Here is a 23,666-nt window from a genome sequence, read left to right on the forward strand (position 1 = left end):
CCACTACGTAGTCGCTAGTACAAGGGATGCCGCGGCACTCCATTCGCAACTCTGCGGTACGGTTTCGTAAGGAACATCCTACATCAGTGTGCGCTGGCAGCAAAAGATCCTCCTCGATGCACTCCCCTGCCGTCTGTTGGTTTGTGCTGGCCCTAATAACGGTGCCATCGTTAAATTTGGTTCTTGAAATAGTCCATTCTATTCAAAAAACCAAAATTGGTGGTGCCATCTGTTATCGAATAGCACATCTAGTATAGTAGATTCCGAGATAAACATAGAAAAATAAATTCCAAAAAGAAATAGGCCACAGATTTTGTTATTAATTTTTCGATAGTAATGTGTGCAATTCGAGAAATTATAAAACAGTATCGGTCGGTGGAGAATAATGACACGTCTTTGTCAAAGATCTTCAAATGACAATTGAATGACAACTGCCATTTCTGAACAGGTTATTATTAGTTATAAATAAATCTAATAAATTTAGAACACTAAGAGCGCAATAGCAAAGCTAATTAATTGTAATACGTCTAAATAGCAATAAAATTATTACATACAGGAAATTACGAATCGGATGTTCATGTGATGACGCTTTTGCATTATCTATGGTAAAAATATTTATTCGAAAATAAAATACATTCTATGCAAATAAAGGGCAATGTGTACCAATGAGGCATATAGATTGAAAATCAGCGAAGCAACAATTGATTGAATATTAAAATAAACGATTTGAATAGCGTTATCACTAGGCTGATTATTTGCATTTCTGTGTAGAAATTAATTTTAAAAAAGTTACAATTAGTTTATGCTTTCATTTTTTCCTATGGTAATATCAGAATCGGCTTACAAATCGATTCTCATCATCGATCAAAAATCTCTTTTATTTTTATTAGTGTAAAATTAATGACATAAATAAAAATATATTTTTTTATAACTTTAAGTTAATTCGTGATTTCTTATTGTATATTTTGTATGACAGTAAAGTATTGTATTCCTCTGATATGATTTTCGATTCCTTGAATCGAGAAAATATTATCGATTCACTGACGCTTCAGTGTTGCCATAAACAATTGGAACGGAAAATTACATCACCATTTCATGGCACGCATTTGTTAATTTTTCGACTTTTCGTGACAGCACGTCATTTTCGACATTTGATTGATAATTTTCTAAAGATCCATCAAATTAGTTTGTTTGAAAGTTAGTTTAGGCGCTAAACAGTAGTATTTTAATATTTTTAGTTGTAAACGACGATGTGAGTTTGTGGAATCCATATTCCTTGTGGTTGAAACTAGGTCCACAATGACCGCTCAAAAATGTGTTGTGGAGGGCTGCAACCTGGAATACGATGTGATCTGCAGCTTCTCCTTTTACAAGTAAGTGTTTTCCCTCCAAAATATGTAAGTTTTGCACCTGATTTCTCGTTAAACTCTATCATATACGTTAAGCGTCGATGCGTGACCTCGACCCAACCAAAATCCATTTCGAATCGTCTTATCAATAAGCACATAAATTTCCCGCTTTTCGAATTCAATTTTGACAATTTCACACCTCGATAACCCTATATCCACTTTTATAATTATATAAATGTCGGAATAACCATCAAAAATCGTATTTCTTTTTTAAAGCACTAACACTTGCATAACTAACACTGCACACACACATACGATATCGGTAAATATATGGCTCGTTCCGTATTCGCTTGTTAATTAATACTGCCTTATCGTTATAGTGAAATAACAATATTTTGACCAAACTAAGTGATTCTAAGCCTACCACTTTTTGATTTTTATTTTATTATGTTTTCCTGTATACATGTGGCACTTTACCTCCCTATTTAGAAAGTACACAAGCACAAATATATTGATGAGACTGTTGTATATGTATTTAAAATGGTTATTCTAAATTTAAAATTTGAATCCATGAACATATTACGGTTTTAAATGGTTGTTCCAAATATAAAAATGTAATTTATAGTATTGTAAATGGTGTTATTCCAATTTTAAATCCATAAATATATGGAAATGAAACTATTTTTCCAGAATTCAATTGTGTGTATTGGAGTTTTCAAACAAGCCAATGTTTCAGGCCCTTTACAGGTCCCATGGTCAACTGTGTGTTTCCTATGTGTAACAATTGCAAAAACCCAAGAACTCAATATACATGAATGAGTTATTGCAAATTGAAACATTGAATCCATAAACACATGGTGGTAAAATAGTGCACACACTATTATTATGCACACACTTGTTTTTTAGATGAAATCACAATTTCATCTAAAAAATAATTAACATCTTATTTGTTGAATAACTCAAAAAAACAATTACAAATTCTCATTGTTCACAAAATTCATTAGCTCTATGAATACCTTCAAATGCCTAATGTAGTTAAAAAGTAACTATCTTTGCTAGATAGTCTTGTTGATAAATAATTTCTGCTCATTGTTATTACTCATAAATGATAATATTAAAGACTTGCACAGAAATTGGCTTGCACAAGCTCTGATTGAATCTGTAAGTAACAGATGATTTTATGCTTCCCACTTTATGACCTCCTTCCCAAAAACATTCCTCACCCATTCATTATCAATTATTTTCTGACACGGAAGAAAAAACAATGGAAGTGCTTTATGCCTCGATTACTATCAGAACCGCTGTTGCCAAAACTCACACAATCATTAATTTGAAATACTATGATATCTCGATGATGATTGGTTGTAGCTTCAAATTTTTTTTTGTTTTTAGCCAACAATGCAATTGGTCTTAAATATAGTTGATATATTTTGGCGTGTCAGGCATACCCTTCTAATGTTTGGTTGTCTTTATGTAGGAAACTACTCAGCTTAGTTGGTGGAATCCCAAATGTGTTTATGCTTCAATTTGTCATCCGTGGTGGTACACACAACGCGCTAGCCAGTTTGTTAATATGAGTGGCTATTCTTTCTTTACTGGACTTAGTTATAATTTAAACTTTACCCTTTTGGCATATCATTAATAGTTAATACTTATAATCAATTATTATTGCAAGTTACGACATTTTGATTTTATATCGAAATTTCAATCAATGTGCTGCCATCTAACGGTTAATAGCTGAATGATGACAAATTCGAGATGTTTATTTAGTTCACCAAACAACAAACAACCATATTAGAGCAGTATAGGTTCACTTTCGGTTCTCGTAACAAAAGTTATTACGACAAATACACAATTGAAAATTTGTTAAAATTAAACAAAAAAGACTTAATGAACAAAACACTACCATAGATAATATTACTAGTGCGGCTATAATTTTTGCACTCCAAAGTAGCAAAGTAAGTCATTTTTCTATGAGATAATTGGCACGACATTAATATACAACGCGGAAAAGGTGGACTGACCTCAGCAGCGACCTACCCGAGTGCGACTTAAGTAAATTGTAACTAATTTATGTGTGTAAACTATCACTAAACAAATGTTAAGTAATCATCAATTTAGTGGATAAGTAAATTAGAATCAAATCTATTTCTTAATGAAGTAGCCGACCATCTCGCGCTCTGCTCCTTCCATAGTAGGCATGGCTTGAAGCATTTGGTTGGCTAATGATCTTATATATATTATAATATATTTCTTAATTGGAATTTATAATTCAATTATATCATTAACAGTGATATACCTCTACTTTGGTTTCAATTAATTTAAATAAGGAGTAAAAACTCTATCTTTTAAATCGAAATTAAATGCATAATTGCTTCTTATTTAAGATAAATTGAAATCAATATTTTTTGATTGCAAATCAAATGTTTTAACATAAACTATAATCCTTAATTTGTTCAATTAAGTATATTTTGATTTCATTCATGGTAAAGACCAATATGTAGATTTATAAAATAAAAAAATCTAATTTTCGTTCAATACAAAAAATTTGTTAATTTATAAGTTATAATAATTGGAAAAATTAAAACAATTTCTACATCAAAAATTTAAAAAATAACAGTATTTAAAAAAAATTGTATTGAAAAAGGAATTCGTGCTGAAGATTTAGGATCAAATCCGCATTCGAACAGAGAACATTTTTCTCGATCTATAAAAGATTTTTTTTAAAGAATAATAGATAAAAATATTATAATATTTGAAATTAATATAATAATAATTGAAATAAATAAAATTGAAATAATTGTTTATATTAAAAAAATTTAAACTTTTAGATATACTAAATATATTATATAAATAATAAATTACCTCATCAATAATTTGAAATATATAAAAATAATCATACAACATCTACGAAATGTCAATATCATGCTGCTGCTTCAAATCCAAAATGATGATTATTAGAAAATTATTAGATAAATTAGATATATATATATGTACATAGTTTGTGGTAACAAGTGACGGGACGAACAAGTCGTGCGCCTAGTGGTACGCGATACGCCTGTCTATAACACTTGCAGTGCCACGCAGTGCTTTAAATCACAAACATTTGATTACACCCACGTGCCTGTAATTTCACTAGCACTCTTACCCATGATCATCGAAACTCAATAATGGGCTCATTGAAAACCAGCGCCACAGTCAATAATGGCTGTGGCTTATACTGAATGAAGTCCTTTTGCGTACGCCACAACTGTACAATATTTGTAGTTGTTACAATTTGTATTTTGCTTTTTGTCAGATTTGTCTATTTAATGTTGTTTTTTTTAATTGTATTTTATATTTTGTTTATTGATTATTATTTTTTAATTTCGTTTTCCTTGTTTGCGTTATAAATTTTTTTATCTGTGTTGTGGCGTTGCAATAAATGTCTCTTATATTCTATTCTATTGCTCACATTATTGCTTGTCAGGAGAAATAGTTATGCTGGCAGTACTTTCCCGGATGAACTCTTTCACACTACTGTTATTAAAAATATATCATTAGTGGTCGAACGTTTGTTTGCAAAATGTCAAAGCACTTATATCCGTATGAAAACAAGTATAAACGTTAAATTACTTAAAATTACGTTAGAATTTGATTTCTTCACTAATTACTTCGTCTTAAACGCTAATTATTTCGCCACTTAATAGTCGTATGTGTAAACCAGCCATAATGCACGAACGCATGTCGTTAAAACCAATATTTTAACGTATTTTGTAATTAGATCAAAGATTGAACTTACTATACTAAAAAGTACCGAGCGCCACCAATAGATGGCGTCACATGTATGTTCAAACGAGCTAATGCTGTCTTTAACGTTGTTAAAATGTAAATTTCTACATATTTTGTAATTATATCGCACATCGAACCTAATTATTAGATAATAGATATATCTAAACGTCTCGCTAACGATATAATTTTTATTTTTGTTTTGTCGTGGAGTAAATAAATGCTATATCATAATGCCAAATCATCTTTAATGTAGTTTTTAAACTTAGGAAATGATAATCTTAGTGTATGGTCCAGAATCATATTGTAAAAACGTATATAGTTCCCAATAAAAGAGTCGTTTGCCTCGGTTAAACGAAGTTGTGGTACCATGAGTTTGGACTTGGCTCTCATGTTAATATAATGTACAAAACAACAACAAACATTTTTAATGTAGTCTCCATTATCCACTTGACGTGTTGTACTACACGCCTGGAGACCTATCATACAGGTTAGACCTAGTTTAGGCTTCAGTCTCCCACAAATGTAACTAACTAGTCTAAGTACCTTATTGTTAATATGCATCCTGTATCTTTGTGAGGAGAAATAAGTAATTTTGTATGTATTATTATCTTTAGTAGCGGCAGAGCTACTTTTGAAAGGATTCTAACAAGGAAGCCACCATCCGACAAGCATTTATAATATCAAGTTACGGGACCAACAAGTCATGGGGTTGGTGGAAATCGACACGCCTACCCATAACACGACAAGTCCCAAAATTTACAAAATTTATATTACAAAATTTCACCCGCGGCTTTGAAAGGTAATTCCTTTATTTATTTAGGAACGCAGTAATGATCGCATTACTAAGCCAAAACAGGTTTGGTGGTAGTACTTCCCTGGACGAAACCTCACGAGGGCCTCTACTGCTACTTTTATCTACTATACCAATACCTCATTCTAAAATTGTCGCTTTTTTGTCCACTAGCGTGAACATAGCAACGGACGCTGAGGGCAAACGGCAGGATTGGATCGAGGGCGCTATGCACGAGGAGAGTGAGTGTCTTTGGAGACATGTCAGCCTGCAACTTTGTGGGTGAGTATTTTTTTTACCTATTTTTAACTCCCGTCCATTGACTTACAAATAAATGGACGACGGCTCTAATACAAATACCACGAACAAAATGTCCCAAGTCAACCTATTTAAACGTAGTGACATGTAAAGGAATATGAAAAAGCTAAAACGTTGAATTTAAATTGTAATGTCATCGCAGTACTGTCTAATTTTGCTTGCTTCGCTGTCAGTCGAACAAACGAAGACTAAAGCGTGAATGACGCTCTGTATACGATTTTAACGCCCTATAAGTTCGGACACTTTTTAGCGCGGACCCGACGTCCATATAATTGTAAGTCAATGCTCCCGTCGCATAAATTACGATGATTTACGCTCGCGACGTTAAGCGAAAATAAAAACTATAGTTTTCCTAAATGACACAATTCTCCCCCAGCTATCATTTCGAGCTGGACGCCCAGGGTCTATGGATCGACTCGCCGATGCTACCAGAGCTGCTGGCCAGCCAGGAGAAGCCGGCGCCAGTCGTGCAGTCACCCGCTGACAAGCAAGGTAAATTGATATTTTATCTTTTGCTATCTTTCCTGTTTTGCCGATTTCGCCCCGCATGCGATCCATAATGGTGGCGCCTGAGTCACCACATGTATCCGGCCTGAGTCGGTCAGATGGAGTTTTATGTCCATGCTTCTGCTCGAACCGATTACGTCTACCCATAATGACTTTTCCGCTCTTACTATATGGATATGAAGCTTTTTCTGTCTCGCTAGCCTGTGGTGACTCTCGAACGCAACGTCCGACCCCAAAACCGCCTAACTTGAAATTCTTCAGAATTTTCACATACATTTCGAAAACCAGTAATAGATTCCAAAAATTGAGACCAGGGTTCGAAATTACCAAGATATTTCTTAATTGAGATTTTTTCGTGAAACAACTCCATTAGTTTTTGTTATGGTTATGAATACGATGATTATGTGTTTTCGATACATCGAGTATATAACAAGAAATAGAGACGAAATGTCATTTAATTTGTTTGAAAACTATTCTGCCAAATCATTTGGATAGCCCGAACTCGAAACAATTGACGGGTGTCGTCAATTGTTTCGCTTCAGATCGTCCACCTAAACTTGAGCTTTGCTATAATGGACGAAATTTTCAAAATTACATATTTAATTACCGATAAAATGAGATTCCGTTTATTTTGTAATTAGATGTTTTGCTGTTTTCCCCACACCACCGAATGGAACAACCCCCATTGTTCGAGATATTATCTTTATTACAATAAATACGGAATATTTTTGGAATATACGGAGACGTACACACAAGTCAGTTGTTGGCGCTGTACTATCTCAGTTTTCTAATTTGTGATTTCAGCACAAACGAGAGTTGATATTTAAAAGTGATATAAGGCCCATTTGCATGATGGGTTGGCAGGGATGAATGGCCCTTATTTCGTCTCTATTTCTGGTTATATACTCGATGGTTCGATAATTGTATTCATAATTATAACAAAAACTAGTGCAGTTATTTCACAAAAAACCTCAATAAATGTATTTAATCGAAAAGCGACATCTGCGACTGTTGCGATATCTGTAAAGCTATCAGCTGCGGTGAGAAGGTTATTCAAAAATCTCTCACTAGATGTCGCTAGCGGCAATGAATGCCCGAAAGTCAGCACAAAGATCTTTAACAAAAACACATTGGAAAATTTCAGCATGGTCGTGGATTCAAGTCCCACCGGATATTCATAATCATAAGATATTTATTTATGTGATAATAATTCGATAATATATTTTTTTAAATCTTTACTGTGTGTCGTATGAAGACGGTTTTGTTCCAACGAACACGTCACCCACATAATGCCACACACAACAAGAAGGTTACAAAACATAAATAATTAGTTTTATCTTTTCTTTAGTCCGGAATCCACTACATTATGTCCTAGCCTCTATACGACATGGAAATTTATACAATAAAATTATACTTGCTGATTGTTTAGTCTCTTTAATTTTTGTCTCAAAAGGACAAATGAGAAAACTAAATAAACCCGAAGAAAATTCTTCTAAACAAGTGGCCATGGTTTGTGACTTTTTGAGATTGTTTTTTATTTTCATTTGTTTAGATATGTCTCAGATACTTTTGTATCGCGTGTGTTTACACGGCGCGACATTGCTAGCGGTAGCATTTTGTTGTTCCAATTATTTTTTTAAATATCAAGGTATATTTATCATTGATAATTACCGTTATAATTATTATGACAATTGTTGCGATAATTATCATCATAATTATCAATGATAATTGCGCACCGAACCCTGATTGAAACACAGTGAATGAATTTCTAAATAACTTCGTAAGTCTGACTGTCTTTCAAGATAGACGGCTAGTTTCCTAAAATCACGCTTAACTTGAATATCTCTTATGTGTTTTGATTAATCACCGTTTTAATTTTGTTCTTGTAATTATTATTATCACTTATAATTTCTGTTTGTATTATGCTGCTTTTGTAATTGGTCAACGCAGTAATTTCTCTATCAGATAATTTTTATTAAAAGAAGTCGGTTAGACTTCAAACTTGACAATTTTTAGAAGTCGGTTAAAAAGTAATTTCTCAAATTTTCTCCTTTGAAAACAATCCGTGTGTACTGAATGCAATGAATATTGAGAAATTACTGTACCCTGGCCAATTATTACAGATGTTGCTAATTATTGCGTCTGTATCGCTATTGAAGCTCTTGGATGCGCATGCGACGATCTTTTTGACAAAAAAGCACTTACGCCTTGTGCAGCGTAATAGCTACCTAACATTAAGTCAATGTTGCTATATTTTATTTTTTAATCTCCGCAACGTAGCATAACACTAAATGTCTATAACCATGATTTTTAATTTACTTGTTTATTTAGTGGTAAAATAATTCACAAAGGCTCAATTTACATCGCGGAACGCGGGGTTTATGACATTTATGTAACGTACAAACTAGAGAACTGAACTGCCTCCGTGGCCGAACGGTTACCATGCCGGACTGCCACGCAGAGGTCCCAGGTTCGATTCCCGGGCCGAGAGAAATAGTTGTATGGCCTACAATTATTTCTCTCGTGAGTTTGGGTGTAATTTGTGGTTGTCTATGTGTGTGTCCATGGCACCCGCGACACAGGGTTTCCCTAGTGCTATGTTGAGTGTGTGCGTTATTTATTTATTATAAGATAAGAGCCAAAAAACAGAGCCCCAAATCTGCTAATTTTACATTATCTCATTTGTGTGTTGATGTAGTGTCAATTAGGATTTTGTACGTTCGTATCTATAGTCAGTGTTGTTTTGAAGGTGGAGTAAAATTACATTTGCAGGGTTGCCAGTTTTCGTAAAATTTTGAGTAGTCATGTAGTTACTGTCGACAATTTTATCGATAGATTGTGAAAATAGGTAAAATTTTGCCAAAAATCCCTTAATTGTGAATGCTACGACGTTCTAACGATTACTAATTGCGTTATTGTATTCTTTATCCTATGTATGTTGATGTATGTTGATCTATAATTATCTAATTTTTTTTTAACATTTTAACAGACAGGCGTTTTTGATCTGTATATTCAATTAAAATGAGAAAGTTTAAAATGTTTCTTATTTGTATTTTTAATAGACATTCTTCTAAAGCGTATGTATGAACGAATTTTCAAAATTTTAAAATTGAAATAAACCTTCGGTGGTGAACCTTCCTCTGTCGCACAGTTGAGAAATGTAACTTCCTTCCAGGACACGTATTCCCACCGTCTTACGATATTGGGTTCCTTCAAACGAGGCGTCATCTTGTAGGCATGCAAGGTGGAGGTGGCTAGGGCAGTGACTGTGTCAACACTGCACTAGGTTCCTTCACGTTTGGATTCCATTTTACATTAGGTGGAATCATCTGCCTGTCATGTATAAAAAGAAAAAAAAGAGCCTGTGCCCAGCAGTTGGACGTCTAATGGGCCGATGATAAATGAAATGAAACGAGCTGTGCTATTTATTTCATAAGCGTAACCAAGATTCAGTCGATAGTCGATATAATTTTTATCGACTGCAATCACTGCTCGCAAGCGGGCAACACTTGCGAAATGAACAGTCAATTTTACTCCATCTTCAAAAAAACAGACTATAGTTTGCGCGTTACACAATTGACATCAAGTTCATCATGCTATGTGCAATTTCTAACTGCCTCCGTGGCCGATCGGTTACCATGCCGGACCGCCACGCAGAGGTCCCAGGTTCGATTCCCGGGCCGGGAGAAATATTTGTATGGCCTACATTTAATTCTCTTGTGAGTTTGGGTGTCATTTGTGGTTGTCTATGTGTGTCCATGGCACCTGCGACACAGGGTTTCCCTAGTGCGGGGCTATGTTGAGTGTGTGCGTTATTATTATTGTTACATTATATAATTAGAATTCGGTTCAGTTCCTATTGCTACGTTAATTGGGCCTAAGTGAACAATACCATACTGTTACCGTCATTCCACACACTGCACAAGGCATTAGGCCAGTCAAAAAATCCGGCGCTAAATACGCGCTGAATTAAGCGCGCACAAATTCGTTTAATCGTGATCAGTAGAGCTAGCACGATAGAGCACGGCAAACGCGAGAGCGACATAAAGCGCGAGATACTGCTATCGCGTTTGACGCGCCTTTTCGTGCTAACCCCCTACAGAGCGTAAAACTAACACGCCAAGAGTTTTGTGTTAACATTCTATTTCATCTATTTGCGCGCGCTTCATTTCGGCCTCGTTAATTTGTCCTTAGCATTTAACAGGTTCACAGTCTAGATTTAATTGATTGTTTAGAGCTGTATTAATAATAAAACAACACGATTAAACCCTAAAGGCCTAGACACACCACGCTGACATATATCAAGATTAGTCATAGAAATGTGTTTTCTCATAACCCGTGTATTCGCATCAGCGTAGTATGTCTACATCTTCGTAAGGACTATTTCTTTTTAGAAAACATTAAAAATGTGAACAATTGTCAACTGACGCCTAATATCCTATCATATCATAATACCTTACGAGATTAATGCATATAACTTGCAATTGCGATGAAAATTAATTATTTACATCACATGTGAAAGTGACATGCTGCGTCGAATTATGTAAATAACTTTTCCTGTCAAAATTCTTAATTACGTCCATGATAAAGGGCACGATAATATCGTCCCTTATTACGTGAAATTTTGTTGAAAATGAATTTTATTTACATCACATTTTAAGAGAGAATTTTCATAGAATATTTAGAAACACACACAAGGTCGCGCCACACTCGCACCATTTTTTGCAGAGTGGACATTGTTTGAAAATTAGTCATTACATTCTTCTACTGTGTCTTTTTTTTTTATAACATCAAGAGACGGGACGAACAAGTCGTGCGCGTTAATGGTAAGCAGCGCGCCTGTCCATAACAGTTTCAGTGCCAATTTATCATCAATATTGTCAGTTAAAATCAAATTCAATCTTTAATTAGAAGAATAGAATATAATTATTTATTTCATAATACGAGTATCAATGTCACTGTATTACAATTGAAAATAAAATATAATGTTAATGGATTATATGATCGTCACTAATATATGAAAATATAAAGGTGCATAAATTAACAGAAACTATTGTCGAAATACTGCAGTTGCAAGTGATCTCAAAATACTAATTAAAATAAATAGGCTTGTTTACCTTTTTGATTTTTTTTCTAAAAAAATATAGACCATGGTACTCTCGGCGTCGAAATGATCTAAAAGTTCAAAAGCATCTGAATATTTGATAAAATTCTTTCTTTCTTAAAACAATTACATATACATATAAAACCATAATAAATAAACCATCTGTGACACCGACATGACCAAACAATTAAAGCTATTCCTTCATTACCTTAGTTAGACACCACAACGTTCACTGACTTACTACACAAATGAAATACGGAAACATTTTTGTCATATCAGTCAAGTTCAGTATGTGCCTAACGTTAGTGCAATGATAATGTTCAGATATTGTTGAAAAGTAATTAAGATCATTTCAACGCTGAGGATTGTGAACCTGCTGATGGAGGGCCTTCGTGTAGAAACGACAGCCTGTTGGTTCCAGGCGAGGCGCGCGGCGGGTTTCAGGGATTTTTCGAAAAGTTCATATCAGGCGCAGGTAGGCTCGCCTCGCTTAAGGCCTCTCACAGACGATGAAGATGCTACGTTATCACCTAATATCGGCCTGTTCTGTAATATCGCTCTCTATACTTCTTTTTGTATATTATAGATTATATATATTCACTTGGGCCACAACAATTTTAGTATTTTTTATTAGCAAACATGTAAAGTGCGTAATAAAATAAACAAAAAATAAAAATAAAAATATAACATCCAAAGTCGTGGAATTGCATATATTTCCCAAGGTTTTTGAAATCGGTAACCGGAAGGTGCGCGAAACCGGATTCATCCCCTAGTTTGCCACCCTTAGATGTGGAATATTTTCTTCAAATTTAAATGGGACTAATACTGAAGTAGCCTCTTTCCAATAAAAAAAAGAATTATCGAAATCGGTTCACAAATGCCGCAGTTATAGTGTAATATACATTTAAAAAATGCAGTCGAATTGAGAGCTTCCTCTTTTTTTGAAGTCGGTTAAAAAGCCACTGACGTCATATTTTACAGCATCTTTAATATGACTGTCACCGCATTACTGACTTATTAAATCCATGTGTAGACGCGCATGTGATATTATTGCAAAACAACATGTTATATCTAGTTAAGTCTGTTGAACCGCATGTGAGTAAATGTATACCTATACCATTGACTTACAATTATATGGACGTCGGGTCCGCGCTAAAAAGTGTCCGAACTTATAGGGCGTTAAAATCGTATACAGAGCGTCATTCACGCTTTAGTCTTCGTTTGTTCGACTGACAGCGAAGCAAGCAAAATTAGACAATACTGCGATGACATTACAATTTAAATTCAACGTTTTAGCTTTTTCATATTCCTTTACATGTCACTACGTTTAAATAGGTTGACTTGGGACATTTTTTTCGTGGTTTTTGTATTAGACCCGTCGTCCATTTATTTGTAAGTCAATGACCTATAACTTATATATGTATGTATATATATACCTAATGTCTGGCCGAACACAACTACACGTATTTTGACACATGTCAACTTCTATACAACCTGTGCATTCACAAATAAATGAATTATAATAATTGAGAGCGATTAACAAGTTAAATATTTTTAACCGACTTTAAAAAAAGGAGGAGGTTTTGAATTTGACTGTATGTTTTTTTTGTATGTATGTTACGCGATAACTCCGGTATTTGTGAACCAATTTTCATGATTCTTTTTTTGTTGGAAAGAGGGTACCTCTATAGTGGTCCAATTTAATTTTGAAGAAAATCGTCCACCTCCAAGGTTGACTGTTCACGCATGAAGATTCATTTTTATAAATAGCGCCTAAATTTTAGTAAGTAATAATGAGCAATTATTTTAATGGTTGATTTTGCTATTCCTTAATTCAAGGCGTTTTTCTCTCAATATACTTAGAGTAGTGAGAACCGATTTTTATCATCTCCTGAGTCCGGTATAGTGGCGAACTAGGGGATGAATCCGGGTTTGCGCACTTTCCTGTAACCGATTTCAATAAAACTTGGTTATTATATGTAATTCCACGTACTTTTGAGGTCGGTTTTTTTAGTACTCTGAACTGAGATTATGATCTTTCAATATTACAGTGTCTTCGTCGTCTCTGAAAGGTTTAATACTGTTGTTAGGAGGATAGGTTATTATTAGAATTTAGGCTAACCGTGTAATTTGGCAGTTATAAACAACAATAAAAAACTTTCACTACAGTGTTGCCATATGGTTGCCATATAAATTATTCCACTTGTCTTGTAGATGGCATTGTTACAAACCAATTTATAAATTAAAGCGTCCTAATAAGGGTAGAAGACGCTAATCCTGAATAAAACAAAAGAATAGCTGGCACTATCCATAAAAATCTGCAATAAGCGCCATCTAGTTGATTTCTTTGTTATCACTAGAAATTAGAATGACGCTGATAAATTGCACCTTGTCAGTGTAACACGAATTAGTTACAAAAATAGATAAACAGATAAACACTTTATACACCAGTTGACACAAATACAGATTGAATATAACATAAATAAAACATTTTTTGTCATGGTACCCATGCCTAAGTTCCCTAAGGCGTTGGCTTTCAATCAGAATCAACGAGAGGCACTAAATCTAGAAGTTATTTGCAATGAAAGATAAACGACTAGGATGGAAATTGTTCATTAAAATAATAAATGTAATAAAGTACGAATAGGGCATCTAAAGTAATGTAATTTGCGTTTTCTTTTTAATTTATTTGGTCAATCAACAATTGTTACACCAATGAAATATCAGAAAACATACATGTAAAAAAACTAAGTGCACAATCTATTAAAGACCGACGCTACATACATGCACTATAAATTATTGCAGAGTAAAAAGAAAGTTATAAAAAGAAAAGTGTAAACATTAATTTCACCATATAAATCACTTACAAAAACAAATAGTGTTAATATCTGAAGACAGACTTTTAGAAAGGTGACGACATTTCGCGCTTGGATCTTACTGCAGAGAAGTAGTGTAAGTCAGTCGTTGCGTTGTGATAATTGTACAAATGGCAAAGCCTAAGCAATAGGAGAATTCGCACCTAAAGCACTCCTGCGAAAAGGCTTACAAAGAGGCTTTATAGGAAATCTGGGTAGTCTGCGGAGAACATTAAATGATACAAAATTTAGAACTGAACTGCATTAAATTTGATTATTTAATATTTTATACAAAAACATCATATCTAAAATGTCCCGTCGTCGATTTGAATATTCATATATATAAGTGTAAGTGAAAATTATGACTGAATATGTTTTAGTGTCATAAATCAAATTAGAAAGGCTATGAACAAGACTAAGGGTTGTATTCCAGAACTCTACTCAATGCTCAAGTCAGGATTTGAGTAGACTTTAATATGATTTCAAGCACTGGAAATACGACCCTAATGGCAAGGACTTGAGTATGATTTTCAGTGCTCACTGCAATACTCAAGTCCTGACTTGAGTATTGAGTAGAGTTCTGGAATACGACCCTACATGGGGATATGAAAGCTAATATCGCACTGCTATTACAATTATGTTATAACTCAAAATATGTGAAATTTAATATTATATCATTGTTGAACGTAAAATTTTATTATCTACACGTCAAAAAGCTGTCGTTATTGTAAAAAACAATCAAAAGGTATCTACTTAACTCAAAATGACGCACTTTATGTGAGCTAATTCTGGCCAAAATGATCCATATTCAAAAATATGCAATTATTTTTCCATTTTATTTTCAAATATATTTGGGATTTAAATTTAAATCGCAAAGATCTGAGACGTTGACAAGTCCCATGTGTTTGTAATTTCACCAGCACCCTTACCCTTCAAAACCGTAACACAGTAATGCTGACATTACTGCTTGGCGGAAGAAATAGGTAAGATGGCAGTACTTCCCTGGACGAATTCTTTCACAAGGCTGCTACTAAATTCTTTGTGTCTATAATAAAGTATAACATATATATAAGTTTTAATGATTTTTTGGCGGGAAGTGAGTAAGTAATTCGTTTTTCATCGATTCTGAGGAAGTCCACTTTTTGAATTAAGGGTCAAAACACAATATACTGCGAATCGGCGCGATGCGATTTCGTGCGGCGAGGCATCTCACAGCCGCGTCTCGGGTAACCATTCCTTCGACGATGGTCAATCGTACGAAACATATTTTTTAAACTAGGTAGCGACATGCATCATAAAAAGAGTTGTTACACTGCTGTTGTTAATAAGAAAATAGATGCATCGCAAGAATCTTCTTGCGATGCGTCTTGCGAGCTCGGTGATTTCTGCGATACGACGTCGCATCGCAGTTTTGTCTTTCGACCCTCATACACTATGGTATTAACAGTGTGATATTAATATTAAAGAAATAGCTATTTGGTAGTCGTCGCGACATCTGGTGTACTACGACTACGTTGTCTTGTATCTCGATAAGCAAGTGGTATTGGTCCATAATAGAGTGTAATACATCATTTTGATAGTGGTAGAAAATGGCAACACTTATTGTTTTATTATTATCCAAAATACACGGTTACCAAGCTGTTATGATACGTAATCAACCGTAAAGTAGTTCATCATAACCTGTACTTTAACTCTTACCCTTAACATACTGTACTTAACTATTATAATTAATTAATTAATAAAACAAATAAAGAATTTAACGTAATTTAGTACAATAGTAAGTACCACTGTAATCCATCCATTCTTATGCCTACTTCAGGTACCAGGCTCTCAGACATAAGGTTTAATATTAAGGCATTTTGTTACATAATTTGAGGCTATCAGTGCAATAGTGGCGTAATCCATATTAGTTTTTTTTCTACAATATTAAATCTTTAAATCATAGATTCCCAAACTTTTTGGCTTATTTAGGCAAGATAAAAAATGTCAACACCGACCACCACAAAAAAAAAGGAAAGCACCTATTTTTTATATTAACTTACACAAAAAAATCACAATGAAGAAAAGTATATACGTGTAGTGTTTATATAGATAATTCACTTTTTTGTTAAATGTGGTAGCACCCTCATTCCTGGACAGCATCAACACCCCCAATTGAATCCGATCCCCTATCGCTCTAGGACTCTTCGGCGCCCATTGAGGGGCGATTGGCAAACTATGCTTTAAATGATACTAAAGTACCTACATAATTCTTTTCTATTTGGATGTTATTTTCTTGTATAAAAGTATTAATTGTTTTTATACATAAAAATATTTATAAATAATTTTGACGACCTGTGTGGTCGAGTGGCTTGCACACCCGTTTTCATTGTATCGCCATCTTTGAGATCTCGGATACGGTCCCCGGTCGGGTCAATGTAGAAACTAACTTTTCTAGATTGTCTCGGGTCTAAGTGTTTGTGGTACAGCCGTTGTTTCCGATGTCCACAATACAAGTGCTTTAGCTACTTACTTTGGGAACAGAGCAACATATCGTCTGTGAACTGGCAGTCGATACTATCTCAATTTTGACAACTTAACAGGATGTAGAAAAAAATTGTTTGGGTCATTTATATAGCATCTAGTTTATTAAATAAAAATACGTAGTTTTTAGATATTTTTATTACACATGTATGTATGTACACTACATATTTTTATTTAATAAACAGGATGCTATATAAATGATTTTTTCTTCATCTTGTAAAGTTGTCAAAATTGAGATAGTACCGGTTGCCAGTTCACAGTCGATATGTTGTCTGATTGTCTAATAGCGTCCAAATATAAAATAATTATACACTTTAGTGTCATTATCATCACCACTATTGCGCCTATAGCCTCATTTACCTTATATGCTGAGAAAAATATATAAAAAAAAATGCTTTGCCATCAACCAGCCGGTGAAATATTATACTTGACGCACTGTAGCTAGATCCTATTAATTTTGATATCCTGTTTTCAAGTACCCAGTATCTTTTAATAGTTTAGACCATGTTTAGACTCAGCCAAATGTAAGGCACTGCACAAACGTGCGTCTTGTGTTGGATACAAGCAACCGGCAACTAGAAGCGAGTATTCTATTTTCGTAAATTAATATTAAATCGGCACAGTCAATCGAACACTGTCACCGGTTGTGGTAACCGCAATTGTACGAAAATATAATATTTGCTTGTAGTTGCCGGATGCTTGTATCCAACACAAGACACACGCTTGCCTAAGCACCTGAACATAACGTATTTAATACGTTTTTGAACAAAGAATCTTTATTTACGTTTTGATTAGTATACACGCGGTAGTGGGCTGTTCACCAGCAGGCTGTTGGCGTTTAAACCACTTATTGAACCTATTACCTTTCAAGCTTTTGACAGATTATAACAAAAAGAGAAAGCCAGAAAGACAGACTTAAAGGCACGATCAGTGTATATACATTCTGTAGCGGCCTGTGTTCGAATTCTCCTATATACATTTCCATAATGGCCTGAGTTCTAAAATTCCAATATAATTCCACTGTGGCCTGTGTTTGAAAAGTTGTCCATAATGGCCGGTGTACCACAATAGTAGCTAGTTGACATTCCACCGTAAATCATTTGGTAAAATGTACTCATTTAGAACTATTGACTACTTTTGTAAAATGTAATGAATCAATGTAACTTTATTTTATTCACAATTCAATAATATATTAAAAAAAACCATAAAACAAATTACACAGAGCTATGGAGTGTATAGGCCAATCTCGAATTCTAGCACAGGCCGTAATGGAATACAAAAAATTTGTAGATAAAATTACATTTTACCGTACATTGATAAGTAGTCATAATTTATGTAATTTGTCTGGTTAGCGGTGGAGGTAATACGGCTGGACCACAACTACAGCGCGGAGCCCTCGGCTCAGCAGCAGCCTGAAGTCTCGAGGCTCAACGTGAGACAACTCGTTGACACGCTTGGCTACTTGTAAGTATGAAAAAGATTAGCATAGAAAATTGACACCATGAAATTTCAGCTGGAGTTTTTAAATCTCACTAGTTGAAACGTGGCCACATCCTTTTTGTTACGCACTGTAGACCAAACATTTTTGCCTCCCGGCAAAAAAAAGGTACACTACAAAAATTAATTGAAAACATTTATTTTTTATATTAACTTAACACAAAAAGTCACGGAAAATATGTTATATATTTGTAGTGTACTTTACATACATAACTCAGTTTTTTTTTCAAATGCGGTAGCTCCCCTGGTCTGCTGTCCAGGCTACGCCCCCCAATTGCTTCCTAGGCCCCTACCGCCGCCCTACACTCTTCAGCGCCCACTTTGGGAAACTATGCTGCAGAGTAACTCTCGCAGTTATTAAATTTTTTCTTTAATTTTACTCTTGTGAAGGTGGGAGGTTCTCTCTACCGTGGATGTTGTTACGCAGCTCCAGGCAGGTGAAAACTCCAAATTGTTAGAAAAAAGATTTATTCCCACCTTGTATACGCCAATACAATTTCACCCTATATGCGGAAGGTCCGGGCAGTTGTTCCCAAGATTTCCATAGATTTCCACCCTATATGATTGGCTATAAAATTTCACCCTATATGAGCGTACGTCAATATCCGAAGATCCGGGCAGCAGTTCCTGAGAAGGGACTCAACTCCTGGTTAGCCTTTCTGAGCTATTGGTATTGTCAACATAAGGTATTCTCAACATAAACAAAATTGTGTTTGAGTAGTCACCATTCGAGGGAAAATCTTAACATCTTGATTCAGAAATAACGCCAAATGGGTCAGTGCCATCTAGCGGATTCTTAACGGACTAAAAGTAAACATTCTGGCTTAAGACCGTCTAATACATAGAGTAGGTTTGTTACACTCTCTCTTTTTCATTATTTTAACGTCAAGTAACAATTTACAATTATTTTCATTAATATTGACCCAAATAACTATCAGCCGTTGTAGGTCTGAAATACCGCCTCTCAAACAGAGGCTGTGGGTTCAAATCCGAGCTTCCACCTCTGAGTTTCTCGGAATTTATATGCGAAATTTAATTTGGAATTTACGAAGGAAAACATCGTGTTGAAACTTGCACGTCGAAGAAGGTTCACAATCATCGGAAAACTTGTGAAGTCGCCAACCTAAATTGAGCCAGTGTGGTGGAGTATGGCCTAAACCTTCACCTGAGAGAAGACCCGTGCCCAGCAGTGGGACACTTAAATGGGTTGATGATGATGAAGTATCACAGCGTTTAAATTACTGACTAACTTATTAAATCCATGTGTTATACCTGTGGCTGTAGCATGGCAGTTTAAGTGTGATAAACCTCCCCGTGACATATTTATTTCAGTTGTTAAAGCTGTGTTGCCATTATAATTTTTTTTCATTGCGAAAACTGAATCGGTAAGATACCACATTAGAGTCATTCATTCTTTCGTTTATTTGGTAATAAACTGTAATTATACATTTTAAAGAACAAGGATAACGGTATGAAATTGCGTATATAGCTATCTATGTCGTTTAACCATCAATGAAACAAAAACGGTTTTTGCATATTTTACGTTAAATTTGTTATGTAGAGGGAGTTCTTTGTCGTATTGATGACGTCACCAAATTCTAAAAAAACTATATGACGAACAAAGTTTGATTTGTGAAGTCTGTAATATAGATTTGTTACAGTTATTCGTTTTGACGCTTTTATGTCAGAAACGCAAAATGCCAAATGGGCAGAATATCAGATTCGCAAAATGCCAGATTCGCAGAATGCCAGATTAGCAAAATGGCAAATGTCACTGACAAGAACAGGCATTCCTCCTTCTGGCACACGAACTAATGTCCAGTGGTCGTCAAGTAAAGTTGACGTCATTCGGCTGAAATAATGATTATAACGAAGCGAGGTTCTGATGTTTTACTAATTTGTTAAAAACAAAATGTAGTTTCCTCTAACTACTAAAGAAATGATCTTTGTATCGTAAAGAAACTTGCTAATTTTACAGCTTCAATTAGGTATTACTAACTTAAACCTGCCTACTCAGAGACCTTTGTCCTGCGTCAGGAGGAGGAAGGCCAGTAACATCCTGACAGTGACATTTGGCATTTTGAGAACTAATAAATACTACTGAATAATACATTAAGCTTATTTTGAAAGCCAGAGACGCGTGCGCAACTTGAATCTCGTGAAGAATTTCGTTTTGATAGGTAGTGAAGTCGCTGGTTCGAATCCGGCCGGATCGAAGGAATTTTTTCTGAGTGTTCAATTTTTGTATTAATAATTATAACAAACTACTGAAGTAATTTCGCATTAAAAATAATTGAATATCATGGTGGTGAAACATTCAATAAATAAATAAAAATAAAATTGTTTATTGTACAAGTTATTGCACAAAGGAATAACTAAAGACCTAATTATGCGAATCAATGTAAAATAGAACACCATGCATCTATCTGAACTAGGAGGATCCTGTATTTCAGGTAAAAAGTACTAATTAATTAATTAATTACAGGTGGATGTTAAATTATAAAGGAAAGAATAATTAAACAACAAAATGAAAATCATATACCTATACGCTTAAATTAGGCAACATTTATTTTAGGATATTTAATAAATTCTCTGTGGCATCATCATAGGACATATTAGGTAATAAGGTCCCCGATTCTACGAACATCAACCCACAAATCTAAAAAGTGTTACAAACGACGAAAAGTTTAATTACCCGACTGAAACTCCTTTTATTGGATAATGAATTCTACAGTGTCGATGAGTTTATTTGAAACAATTGTAATTTTACTTGACTTCATTGTATTTAGAGAAGCAGTAGTTATACTACTTTATTTTATATTAATTATTATTGTTTGCATTAATGACCATCACATTTGACATTGATATGAAAAAATAAACTTAATATTGCACTAATAATACTTTTATTACCACCAGGTCATTGAAGAACCTACAGCGCAAGCAGTTATGGGTGGTAAAGGTGGAGACCGACAAGGCTGAAGCCTCTATTACGCAATCGGAGCAGGTCATCACGAAGATGGGTGACCCTAAGCAGATTATTGAGGTATTTTTGTTTATATCTGGGCTTTGTCGTGTTGTTTTAAGTTTTATACTACAGCTGGTTTCGTGGGGCGCGTGATAGGTGCGGAGAAGAGTTGTCAGTGTATTGAAATTGCCTGTTCAATGCGTTGTAAAAATCTTATATTATAAACACCTAAATTTTTTTACTATTATATCTTCGACAGATAATACCACAGACTTCAACATCTGAAGAACCAGCGGCAGAGGTACAACCAGAAACGAGTGGACAAGGGGAAACACTCCAATTAATGGACGACTCCACAATCTCAGACAACTTCATATATGAAATCGCAGAAGAACAAGAAATCACCATGGAAGAAGTCAAAGAAATACCGTCAGAAAATAAAGAATGGACGGTTAACATTATACCAGATGAAAGTAAACCTAAATACGCGTATATAAAACATTGTGCAACAGGCAAAAAGAAGCGGCATTTCACAGCCGATATGAACGAAATTACCTTGCAGGGTGATTTTGAAAATTATTACATTCTGCCCGATGTTGATCCATCGGTTGGCGTAGAAATAACAACAAGTTATGAACCAGAAAATTATATTGTTGAAGATTATCAACACTTAGTACTCGAAGAAAGACCCAAGAAGAGACCTAGGGAGTCTGATCCCAATAAACCGAAAAGGAGTAAGAAGAAAATAACTCCTATGCGTGACCAGGTGAAACAAATCCAGATAAAAAATGAACTAGGCGAGGATTGGGTAATTCAGAACGATATTGTCTACGATCAGGACGGTTCTGATGATTTCGATGACAAAAAGGGCAGGGTAAGACGAAAAAATAAAAAATACCTTGGCTACGATTTTGTTACCTAAGAAACAAGATTTCTTTTGTAAAAAAATGTCGGTATTTGATTTTGTGTGCATTCTTTTTTTTTTGTTTCGAACTGTCAATTTGTCATTTTTAAAAATTTAGAACTTTAACCAGGTATCACTCGAGGTGTGATAAACAATGGCCAAGTAGTTTAGGCTAGTCGCCGCTAGATGTCGTTGAACCGTTTCTTGTGTATTTCCTGAGACGCGCTATTAAGTTGTTATCGAAATTTATATAAATGTCGAGAGATTTAGTATTTTTTGGGTCATTATTTGGGACTCTATACGCGGTTCTTTGGATTGTGTGTTTAGTACGGCGCGAAGTGGGCTGCGTTTGACCATTCCGACACCAAAGGAGCAGCGGGCCGTTGCTAAAGGCGCTTCGATTTGTATATCGTTGTAATTGAAGCTGTAAAGTTTACAGTCAGGAGCACATCGTGTTTGATACTTTGGATTTCCTGTATTGGCCCTATACCTGGCGCAAAAATTATTGATATTTTGACAGTTATTTTTTAAGAATATGATCAAGTGGGGTAAGAAGAACATCCTTTGTTTTGAGCTCCAGGAAGAACAGTTATAGTGTTTTATGTATACCTTGTGTTCTCAAGAATTCACAACTGTCATGTTTGCTTGTTTCCGCCTTTTGAATTTGGAGCATCGTAGCGACATCTCTTTAAAATAGTTTAAACTATACTCCGCTCAACTTTTGACGTATATGCATAGCTTCCGAAGTTCCGTAATTATTGACATACAACCATAGACAAAAAATGCAATACTTCCTGGACTCTTTTATTTATTAATTTTTAGTGACGCGACGAAATTTAGTGAAGCAGCAGTTTATCCGATATTTATCGAGCCAACACATGATGTAACGAAGACAACTTCAATAGTTGATAAATTTTGGTATCTGTCTAATAAATTATAATGAAATGAAATAAATAACGATCCTAATCAGACAATTCTTTTTTGAACCCGCTCACATTCACGATTTAAACTTCTTCATAAATAAAATTGTTATAAAAAAATCTAATCGGAAATGCGTTTGCGTTAGGACATCACTAATTGATT

The 23,666-nt window shown here is 34.7% G+C and overlaps 1 protein-coding gene across 2 annotated transcripts in view; it reads left to right on the plus strand.

Annotated features, from left to right (window-relative positions):
* Window positions 1–1,216: 1,216 nt before the first annotated feature.
* The window catches only part of LOC113234490, a 23,464-nt gene continuing 1,014 nt past the window's right edge, over window positions 1,217–23,666 (plus strand). The window contains exons 1-6 of one of the 2 annotated variants that reach the window (XM_026469823.1): window positions 1,217–1,373; window positions 6,085–6,192; window positions 6,605–6,720; window positions 18,570–18,681; window positions 21,631–21,757; window positions 21,939–23,595. In XM_026469823.1, the coding sequence (XP_026325608.1) occupies window positions 1,300–1,373; window positions 6,085–6,192; window positions 6,605–6,720; window positions 18,570–18,681; window positions 21,631–21,757; window positions 21,939–22,601 (1,200 nt within the window). In that variant the 5' untranslated portion in view covers window positions 1,217–1,299 and the 3' untranslated portion in view covers window positions 22,602–23,595. Of the gene's footprint in view, window positions 1,374–6,084; window positions 6,193–6,604; window positions 6,721–18,569; window positions 18,682–21,630; window positions 21,758–21,938; window positions 23,596–23,666 lie in introns of those variants that run through there. The other variant, XM_026469824.1, reaches the window with a different exon arrangement.

Source organism: Hyposmocoma kahamanoa, unplaced genomic scaffold (assembly GCF_003589595.1).
Source record: "Hyposmocoma kahamanoa isolate Upper Pololo Valley unplaced genomic scaffold, ASM358959v1 84, whole genome shotgun sequence".
NCBI classification, from domain to species: Eukaryota; Metazoa; Arthropoda; class Insecta; order Lepidoptera; family Cosmopterigidae; genus Hyposmocoma; species Hyposmocoma kahamanoa.